The sequence below is a fragment of the Embiotoca jacksoni genome, unplaced genomic scaffold, assembly GCF_022577435.1.
Source record: "Embiotoca jacksoni isolate LCO1_2020_lvr unplaced genomic scaffold, fEmbJac1.0.p SCAF_23, whole genome shotgun sequence".
NCBI classification, from domain to species: Eukaryota; Metazoa; Chordata; class Actinopteri; family Embiotocidae; genus Embiotoca; species Embiotoca jacksoni.
The window spans coordinates 10,630,104-10,641,354 of NW_027185374.1; the positions used below are offsets into that span (position 1 = coordinate 10,630,104).

At 41.8% G+C, this 11,251-nt stretch overlaps 1 protein-coding gene across 1 annotated transcript in view; it reads right to left on the reverse strand.

The window, feature by feature from the left end:
• ankef1a (ankyrin repeat and EF-hand domain containing 1a) overlaps positions 1–9,029 on the reverse strand; it is a 9,124-nt gene extending 95 nt beyond the window's left edge. Inside the window, exons 1-10 of the mRNA XM_069158739.1 lie at positions 8,840–9,029; positions 8,137–8,298; positions 5,380–5,579; positions 5,144–5,293; positions 4,745–4,868; positions 3,718–4,537; positions 3,271–3,497; positions 2,926–3,074; positions 337–486; positions 1–58 (exon numbers count right to left, since the gene is read on the reverse strand). The exon at positions 1–58 is cut by the window's left edge and continues 95 nt beyond it. Coding sequence (XP_069014840.1) covers positions 1–58; positions 337–486; positions 2,926–3,074; positions 3,271–3,497; positions 3,718–4,537; positions 4,745–4,868; positions 5,144–5,293; positions 5,380–5,579; positions 8,137–8,298; positions 8,840–9,029 — 2,230 coding nt within the window. The remainder of the gene's footprint in view (positions 59–336; positions 487–2,925; positions 3,075–3,270; positions 3,498–3,717; positions 4,538–4,744; positions 4,869–5,143; positions 5,294–5,379; positions 5,580–8,136; positions 8,299–8,839) is intronic.
• Between the last annotated feature and the right edge of the window lie 2,222 nt (positions 9,030–11,251).

Genomic DNA, 11,251 nt, shown 5'->3' on the forward strand with positions numbered 1-11,251 from the left:
CCTTCCGTCTTTCTATCTTTGACATCAGCATGCTGGTGGTGGGCGGCTGCCCCCAAACCTGAGACACAAAGACGGGGCAGGATGAAGACTGCATGTAAGGACCCAGTCAGCTTCTCATAGAACTTAGTGTGCAGCTTCTTGCATGCTGGGACTTCCTACAGCAGCAAAAACATTTACAACTCGTGACGTCAGAATTTCCCCGAGCACTCTTTTGATAGCGTGGTAGCTGGTACGTTATGTCCTCCGTCATATGGGAGATATTTATTGCCGTGTTAAGACACAAAATCGTAACTTGCAAGCAGATGCGGCACGGAGGTAGACGGCGATGAGGCCTACCGTTTTTGGCACGAAGGAGATATCCACAGTGTTGGTTCTCCCCGTGGTGATGCTGGTGTTCTGCAGGATGACGCTCTTTGAGTCCATCTGCGGAGGAGTCCTCCCTGCTGTTAACGTCTCTGAGCGCACTGCAGCTTCTGCAGCGACGCCCTGCAGGGAATACCAACATTTACAAATTCTCTGTATCTTGTCCAAAAACTTTGCACAAACTGAGACAAAGCAAAGTTTCCCCGAGTGTCAGATTCAGTGCGGAAGGGTTGAGCTGCATGAGGCGGCCAGAGATAACAAGAATAACACAGCAATTTACAAACAGAAACGGTTCCAGTTTGAGGATTAAAACTAACGTTCCAATATCCATACGACCATTTAGTATGCCGGAAAAAGATTTTGTATGTCTCAATACATAGTATGTGAAGTTTAATGCCAAAATCACCGGTGCTGTGTTCCAGATGTTGTACTTGTGTACTAACACTCACTGTTTTGAGTGCTACAAGTACCAGGATGATGCACTCAAAACAATCCAAAAAAGAAGTGTGAAACTCTGGACACTTTTCACCCTGAGCGGTTGCCATCTTGGCTCCGTAGAGGAAAGGGGCGGGGCCACCGGTGTAAAGGATTTTTTTAAATTAAGGCGTCTGAGGAAGGAATAACAACAAAAACAATAGAAGAAGAAGAAGAAGGAGAACAAGGAGAACAATAATAATAATAAGAATAAGAATAACAATAATAAGAACAAGAAGAACAAGAAGAACAAGAAGGAGAAGAAGAAGAAGAAGAAGGAGAACAAAAAGAACAAGAAGAAGAAGGAAAACAAGAAGAACAAGAAGAAGAAGAACAAGAAGAAGAAGAAGAAGGGGAAGAAGAAGGAGAACAAGAACAAGAAGGAGAAGAAGAAGGAGAAGAAGAAGAACAAGAAGAAGAAGGAAAACAAGAAGAAGAACAACAAGGAGAACAAGAAGAAGAAGGAGAAGAAGAGGCATTAACTCATTCCAAATCGCATCATTTCTCTTTTTCCTTCAAATACGGATGCTGATGGATCTGACCAAGAGGGTCAAAGTTCAAGGAGCATTTTCATGTTGAATTGGTATGTCTCAATAGTATACAAAGTACATGCAACAGCACATATTTTTTTAAGGGTAGGTGCAGTACGTACTAAAAGTAAATGGACAAAGTATGTAAGTGAGGTGCAGGACAGAGAGAGAGAGAACTTCCACATGCCACACAGAAGACAGAGAAGCACAGTGTCAATCATTAAAGAACCATGAAAAGCACAAGATTTTTACTTTGGACAAAGAAAATCTTTCCTCTCTGAAGTAATCAATCACAGGATCATGTGCGACTACATTCATTTTGCAGGTTTAAAATACAAGATTTAAAACATACATGGTGTATGCACTGGATATTATAGTTTTCTTGCCCATCCAGATGTTCACACCTTCCGTAACCTGCTGCTGCTGTGACTCTCCCACTTGTCGTTGTTGCCAAGTTGGACTGCAGCTGAAGTTTCTGCGAATCTGCAGTTATGTACATTCTCTGCCTGGCTTTCATTATTTTACATCTGTTCCACTGAGCTCTTGTTTCAACTATTCTCTCCTTTAAAATCAATCCATGTGTTCATGCTGACAGCGTCTCCATGCTGAAGAAGGCGACTGACCGCTGAAATCAAATATAAAAGAAATTAAACTTGTGTCTGTCTCATTAACGGGATCCTTTTTTTGACCAACTTATAATAAGTACCCGGTAGGTGTTGATGAGTTTACTGCAGGACTTATTATTTCACTGCATCACTGACTCGACTATGAGGGAGTATGACACTGTGAAGAGAAGCACTACTTTGTTGAGGCTGCATGTATTATTTGTAGTGACTGATTAGCTCATAAGTCACAGTAGAAGGAAGTTTGACAGGCTTATCAGTTTCTTATGTTGAGGGTTATCAGATATTTCAGACACCTGACTGTGACATGCTTGGCAGGAGTAGGAAACAGGAAGTGGGTGTTATTACCTTCATATAAAGCGTTATAAAAGCTCAGTGGTCAATCAGATCTTTGTTGTGCAATTTATAGTTTTTTTTGGACTTTTTCTTGCCTCCAAGAACTGCTGCGTTCCGCTTCACTGAATTATGAATATTCCTGATTAATTTCTGCCACAGGACCACCTGCTGCTTTCAGAGCTTTAATAATGAAATCAATACGTTTTGTTGGATTGCGGCCCGGTTACCAGAAAGGCAAAGCGAAACACCAGCGTGGTCTAGTTGTAACATAATACATCGGGTGTACAAGTTCCTTGCTTACAGTAGTCACATCCTTTTACAGGATTGGGTTTGATTCAGTTTGACTTTAACATGGTTTAAAGGTCACAATATGCTTAATCTAATATAACACTGAACTCTTTAGGAAATGGCCTTTTCATGTTTATAGCTTCAGAAAAAGGCAGCCATGAAAGTTTCCTTCCAATGACAATGGAGGACAGAGTGAAACACACAGTATACACACACGCAAAGAGAGCAGGAAAGGTTTGATACAAAACGTTTTAATATGCAGATATTTGCAGAGGGCTGGTAAAAAGATTTGAAAGAGGTTACTTGACTACCTTCTGTTTCGCAGGTTTAGGTTTTTGACCTTTTCCCCCCTTTCCCTTTCCCTTGTCCTTCGGTTTAGGCAGAGAGTCCATCTTTTCTTTGACCATGTCAATTACTTCGGGGTCTGCAAAAGCTCTGGCAACATCGAGGCAGTTGTTTCCTTCAGGGAAATAAAACACAGTCAGTCAAATAACAGCAGGAACTGCAGTGTATCTGTTCAATTATACCAACAACTTTAATATTTATAACAAACAAATGGTATGAACTTAAACAACATCTATTGGCTCTCATTATTTATCTTATTCCCTTTTGGCTTTTTTTATAAACTGTGAAATATTTCCGATGTACAATCGAACCTTTCTTGTCCTCTGCGTTCACATTGGCCCCTGCCTTGATGAGGAAGTCCACGCAGGAGGGTTTGGAGCTCTCGATGGCCCTCATGAGGGCCGTGCCTCCGCTGAGAGCCGGGGCATCTATGACGGCCCCGGCATCCACCAGAAGTTCGATGATCTCCACCTGCCCGGCGCTCGCCGCGTGGTGGAGGGGTGTCCAGAAGAACTGGTCACACAGGTTCACCTCCGCCCTGTCACAAACAGTTGTTTGTTTGACTCATCGATGGAGAGCTTCTTTTTTTCTTTTTTTTTTGTCACGTTGAATGTCTCAGAGTATATCGGCCTATTCTCTGTCTTCCTGCTTTGAGTTTTGTTATATGATTTGAAAAAATGCTGAAAACAAGAAGCACACATATTCAAACAAGCCAATGCAGAAATCTAAACTCACAAAGAAAACATGAGCTTTCTCACCCCTTGTTGAGAAGGTAGTGAACCACCTCATAGTTGCCACTGCAGCAGGCCACCATCAGTGGAGTCTTGTAAAACTGATCTTTAACATCCACGGGAACGCCCTGACTGAATGCCAGGTCCAGACTCTCCAGATCGGCACTCTTCACGCAGTAGTTGATGCTCATGTAAACCTTCTCCGGCTTCTCCATGTACCATCCTGAGTCGTTCACGATGGGGTGTTCTGGCGGCTGATCGTGGCTGAATCTGCTGGTGTCTGAGCGGTTGGTGTATGTTTCGATCATGAAGTGGGGGGGGCCTCCGTCCTGTCGTCGGGGCATGGACTCCGGTTGGAGGGTGCAAATGGGCAAGGGGATGACAAATTGACCCTTCTTCCGACCGCCTTTGCCTCCCTTTTCCCCCTTCTTCTTTTTAGGCATGTAGGAGGACATGAGGAACGACTCCTTGATATACTTGACACCTTTGATGAACTCATTGACATTCACATATCCGCTTCGACCCTTTTCGTGGGCTGAGATGACCGCATGGAGCTGGTCCAGTTCAACTGGAGCGTTTAGGTCCTCTAACACGGAGATGAATATCTCTGTGGTAACTGTGTCCAATTCGTCCCCGAAGGCTTTCCGGAGTTCAGTCTGGAACTCGTGCGACCAGTCGTGGAGGGTCATGGCCCAGCCACTCGACAGGTTGGTACGGCTGGACTTATTGCCTTCACCCTGCTGCTTCTCCGCCTTCCTCAGCTCTTTGGTCACTGCCTTGTTGCCAGACTCTTTGGCAATCTGACGTGGCCGCAAACCCCTCAGGTTCTTCAGTTTAGGGTTACAACCTGAACACGGAGCACAGTTTTATGACAAACATAAACACATGGTAGAATTACCTCATTTGATTTTGCGGCTGCACGTTCTTCCATTTGATTTAATTTACTTGCTCTACATGTATCACGGCATCTTGGCTGTCTTGGCATCATTAGCCCCAAAAACAAGCTGAAATTCCCTGTGCTGACATCAGGATGTCTTTGTCTCTCTCACAGTACCTCTCTGTGCCAGGAATTTGCAGCAGTTAGCGTTGCCCGCTGCAGCGGCGTAGTGTAAAGGATTGCAGTTATCATGGTTGATGACGCCCATGTCGGCCGAACACGCAGACAACACCTGAACCACCTGCAAGAGGCAAAACACCAGAGAGGAACAGAATCCTAAATTTAGAGGACGGTCTACACTGATTGGCGAAAAACTCTCATTTGAGTGAGTGCTGCCATCACAAATGTAAATAATTCAAAATCACTCTTAAAATGCTTGAATCGAATGGTTCAAACCTTAAATTATCCCAGCATCTCTGTCACTTTAATAACTTTATATATTTAAACACAATTCAAACACAACTTTATTTTTTCATGAAATAAAAGTTGGATTGTGTGTCTGAGCAGGCACTACACCTCAACAAAGCCTCCCATGGCGGCGTAGTGTACCGCCGTGAAGTGCTTTTGGTCCAGGGCGTTGGGGTTCCCTCCGCTCCTCAGAATGGCTCTGACCAGCTGCACGGAGCCCGCCTTGGCCGCCTCCATCAACGCTGTGACACCAGTTTTCTAAGGTAAAGAAAGCGTGCTCATACTTCATGTGTTCAAAGTACAGTTCCCATAATTCCTCGGCTTTGTCTCTGAACATATTTTACCTGATTGGTTGCATTGGGGTCTGCTCCAGCGTCAAGCATCATGAGACAGAGGGAGGTGTACTCCCGGGCTTTTTCACACATCACCTGGAAGACATGAGTCCCATGTGACGACACATTGTTGACGTCCGCCTGGCACTTCAGCGCCGCCTGCAGGCAGCGGCTGTGGCGCTTGGTGGGGTAGATGCAGTAGAACAGCACGCCTACGTCACAAAACGGAGACGTGCATGGGTACAAACGTTCCTTGAGTGTGTGATGTCTGAGACCTGCCGGTCTGACGGGTGTTGACTGCTTTGTTTCGCTCGTGATATGCAGAGTAACATATGAAAAGCACCGCGTCAACGTGTTACAAGGTTAAAGAGTCTTTAGTAAAACAGGTAGACATAACGATGACAGCAAATGGGAGGGAGCTCTGATATTTAACTTCTGAGTTTCAAGAAAAAAAATCTTAATATGAACATAATCAAAATAATTTAGGACAGGAGTGGTCTGGTAGCTGAGTGGTTGAGACACATGCTATGTAAACAAAACAGTTCCAAGTCTGAATAAGTTGTGGTCAAATCCCGTCCTTGTATCCTGTCTGTCACAGATACAATATAAACTGCCTTATTAATTCAAAATGATCATATCATTTCATACACTCAGACATAGACACTCGTAAATTTCAGATACTTTAAGGGAAATTTATGAGTGTCTATGTCTGTCTGTCTGTCTGTCTCTCTATCTCTATTTCTCCATCTATCTCTCTATCTCTATCTCTATCTATCCATCTATCTATCCATCTATCTCTCCATCTCTCAATCCATCTATCCATCTATCTCTCTATCTCTATCTCTATCTATCCATCTATCTATCCATCTATCTCTCCATCTCTCAATCCATCTATCCATCTATCTCTCTATCTCTCTATGGATGGAGGGTCAGATGCTGTCTCCACTAAACCGAATCCCCTTGTACACATCTAACTGGTGTCCTGTAACTTTCAAGCCAACATGGTGGATAATACAAACAAGTGTGTGACTACTGAAGCTGAGCCTGCTGGGGGAAAGGCCTGGCTGTGAGTACTGAGACTAAGCCGAGCAAGTCTTTGTGGAGAGCAGGGTGATATCAGGTTACCCAGCATGTTTCACAGGAGAGGATCGCCTAAAGGATTTGATCTGTAATTAGATGTACCTCTGTGACCTGACATGCACACCCACACACACGTATAGTCATGCACGCATGCATACAACACACAGGACATCAATTATATAAAACCATATACTATATTCATTCATACAAGCACACAGATATTGTTCTGCCTTCTCTCTCTGTCTCAGTCACTCACTGTCAAAAGAGTGCCTGTTACAGTAATTGCTGCCAGGTACACACTGTAATTGAGGTAATTATTACAATTGTTTTCGAAAGGCCCAGAAGATGAACTTCAGGCTCTCTGATCGGAGTTGTCTGGGATACCACCTCCTCATCAATATCTAAACAGAAGCACCATGCATTTTCATGAGCTGTAAGACAACGCACGGCATTCAGCAAGTCTAACTTGAGATGGAAATAACCTCTGTTTGGGAAACGGACACTTCGAGCTCAAATGAGAACGCATTAGGTGAAGAGGAGCTGTTCCATCACCTCTTATACCATTAGAATTACTGAACATATGCTTTCTAGATCTTCTAGCAACAGCCGAAAGAAAATGAGGGATTCAGCTTTTGTCAGTTACGCTCCAAAGCTGTGGAACAAACTACATGTAGATATCAGGGAAGTTAGCTCAGTACATACTTAAAAAAGAAAAGCTCAAAACATATCTCTTGACTTTAGCCTTTAACTAGCTACTCTTGAAGCTCTCTTGCACATGCCTGCACTTAACCTACTGCAGCTTTAAAATGCTTTATTTTATACAGTTGTATTTGTGTTAATTTAATGCATTTCATCTCTTTTCTAGATTTTTAAATGTTCCTTATATCTGTTTTTATGTTAAACACTACATGTCATTTTCTTGCTGTAAAGCACTTTGAGCTGCATTTCTTGTATGAAAGGTGCGATACAAATAAACTTTTTATTATTATTAATATTATTATTAGGTATGTTCCTTTGCATCATATATGTTTTTTTAAAATAAAGGAACATGATCTTGATTGATAAATTAGAATGTAATTGAAAAAAGGGGAAGAACGGCAATCTATTGGTTTGGATCATACATACATAGAGATAGATTTAAAGAGAATTAACAGTGATTCATATCACCAGTTAATACATTACTTTTATTTTCAGTTACTCAATCAATAATTTAGCCAAACAAATGTGTGATGTTATTTCTAATGTTCCTCCAGTCTATTATGAAGCCAAAGAGAAATTCATAGTGACATGAAACCCAGAAAATCAAGGAAATCATCAAATTTTAGAAGTTGTGTAATAAAGGTGATGAATAACAGCTTGACTATTAAATATTTGTAATAAAAAGTTTTGCTAATCGAGCATTCGTTACATGTGTTTTCAGACCTTTCAACCACATCTCACAGTTCTCACCTTCCTGAACGCACCACATGACCTAAACGGTTGAAAATGCTCTAATATCACACGCTCTTGTTGTTTTGATTGCATTTATTTCTGTTACCACCCTGTAACTGTTCCACACAATCGGCTATTTTTGTAAGTGTCAACTGCTATATAGTACTAATCTTTTTCCTGATTTCAAGTAGTTGCCTCAAACAGTTTCTCTGTTCCCTCTGCTTTATACTGCAGTTGGTAATGCCTTGGACTGCTCACCTCTACCTTCAGTGTCCAGGAGGCTAAAGTCGGCTTGTCTCTGGCCCAACAGAGACACAATGGCATCGTTGCCCAGCTCAGCGGCCAACATAACCGGAGTGCGGCCCCTCCGGTCCTGCATATTGGGACTTGCTCCCAGGGAGAGAAGGAAGCTGACGAGGTCTGTGAAGAGACAAGAGGGTAGAGAAACAGTCAGGGGACTGACGCAGCTATGAAAGATTACTTTTCGGGTTGCAGTTAATTCTATGAACTGCTGGATTTCTTTTTCTTGGATTATTTAGACGGATTTAAAAAGTCTTTTCAAATGTTTTTTTTTTTTTTTTTTTTAAAGTAGCCTACAATGCCTAATGTTTAGTTTTAGAAAATCCCCTTATTTTGCTATTATATTTCCATTTTCTATGTGTAAGCGAACACAAATTTTTTTCTGGACATAATTTCCTATATAGCCAAGAAACAATTAATATAAACAAGAGCTTTTGGAGGTTGTAAATTTAAACAAATCACCTTAATGTAAATAGTTTAAATTGTATAAACATAGTATCTATCTCGGGTGATTGCTTTCAAATGTTTGCCTCTACCAAATGTGACTGAATTTAGAGAGGATCAAATAGCCACACAGCCGCTGGCCACAGCAACTGAGCACCTCGTGCACTTAAAAAAAACACAGTATATAATCTGACGGAGCCAGGAAGAGGCCCATCACCGTGATTGTACTTTGAAACTGCCACGTGAAGCACCCCAATGCCGTCCTGTGGCTCCGTCAGATTGATGAGGTTTTCCACTCCGAGCGTCACCATCTTCTCTATCCCCACTTTATCCGCCTGATGGATGAACTGCAGCAGGCGGTACACCTGCAGGACCTGCAGGCGGTCCTCTGCTACTCTGCTGCTCATCGTGAGGTCACTGAGAGACTGATGGAAAAAGGAGGAAAATGGTGGAAGCAATTTTAAAAGTCAGTTATTTTTTTCAAGTACTTTGTGCAGCTGAAATCATTCTATGATGTCAAATTATCACAGGGTGCTAATGTCGTTAGGTACGCCACTCAGTAGTGAAAGTACTTCAGTAAAGTACCAATGCAGCAGTGTAAAAATACTCCATTACAAGTAAAAGTCCGACATGAGATATCCTGTTCAATAAAAGTACAGGCGTTTTATCAGAAAAAAAATATTTTAGGCATTAAAGTAGAACTACAGTTTTATTAATTGTTGTTTATGACATCATTTGATTATCAATAGAGACATCAGTGTGTTAGCAGCATGTGACTGTTGTTGCTGCTGCAGGTGGAGTTTAAACTACTTTCTATCCAGTTTTATAAACAGTGGCAATAGATACATGTGGGGGAAGAGGAGGGGGGGATCCTCAGGTGATTTCTGAGAGGAAAGACAAAACATTTTCTGATATAACATTTAAAAATGTGGTATATGTTAAAAGCGTGTTATATTATTGTGTCAAACTTTATCTTAAAAGTAACTAAAACTGTCGAAAAATGAAGTGGAGTTGAAAGTGCAATATTTCCCTCTGAAGTGTGGAGTGGAAGCATAAGGTGGCACTAAAAGAAATACTCAAATAAAGTACAAGTACCTCAAACTTGTACAGTAGTTGAGTAAATGCACTTTTTTTTTTTTTTTTTTACTTCCCCCGCTGATGCCTCTTAACAATAGAGTGGAGCTGCTTTAGTGAACCGGCAGGGTTTTAGCATGTTTCACCACCAATTAACTCAGAAACCTCCCCACTCAGTGGTGTTTCGTCTCTCTGAGAAGCAGTACGGCACATTTTAAGTGAGCTACGTCACTTTTTAACTTTTCTTTAACAGCTATAATCGTATACCCTATAATATCTAGCGCTGCCTAAAACATAAAGTGACAAATATAGCTACGTCTCCTATCACTGCTACGGGCCCATAAGACCGATTTTGACGTTTTACAAAACTTGCTAACAAAAATGATGTGAAGGAGAGGCAAAATGTCACCTTCATGAAACTAAAAACACTGTAAAATACAACATATAGAGGTATAAACAGTAAATAAAAGGCACTCCAGGCTGAAAAGCTTTTCATCATTACACTCACCTGCTGCACGCGGACAGTAGCTCCTTGTTTGGCACGCGCTCGTTACCCGTGCTGGAAAACTTTAATATTTCTCTCTTTTTGTTGTCCGCATCCCTGGTAAGCGAGGACAGTCACATTTGTCCCGTGTTTTTCCCCACGAAGTTTATTATTTTTTTTTACTTCACTTTAAAGCACAACCTTTCACTTTGAGTGTGAGCAGGAGGAAGTAAACAAAGTCATCTCCATGGCAACGGAATACGTGAAAAATCCCCGTGCATGACGCGATGTGCTCACAGACATGTGCTTCTGGGGTGTCTTTCAGATGCTGAGGACGAGCTCGATAATACCGATACGACGGCAGCGAGGGGAGGTGTACATTAGCACATCATTTCCACCGAATGAAATAACAAAAATAAACAAAACGAAATGAAATTAAAATAAAACAAAGGATTTAGGACACTTGGCACAGTTTGTCCACTTAACCTCACATAGTCACCCACATTCAGGTGTAATTGAATCCCACATTATTCAGGCCAGTTCACGGTCTGGTATATTTTTACCCCTGTATTTAGACTCCTAAGCCCCCACAAAGTGATGGCAAACCTTCACCGTCTCCAAATAAAATCATCCCAACATAAAAACTGCGTCTACCTATTTACCATCTTGTTATGCATTCTTAAGCGCTTAAGTAGACGAGGTAGAATTACCGGTTCGTTGCCTTTGACCAAGTTCATAGATCAATTTACACAGCATCAGGATTACTTCGTGTGAGTGACAGTGGAATAATGACTATTGAGTACAGAGACGCTTATAAAGAGGCCAGCAATCCCCATTGATAAGTAATGAATGTGCAGAAAATAGAAAACCAGTGTTGCCCTTTCCTGCAAGGGTTTTTTCTGTAAATCCTCAGTTTCTCAGCAGCAACTCCATAGCTTCTTGGATAATGACCCTGAACACAAGGTGTCACTGCAGTGTAACATAAGACATTACTTTTAAACCATCTCCTTGAAGTTTTCAGCTTAAATTAGCCTGCTGAAATTCCAGACAAAGAGATGAGAGGTTTAAGTA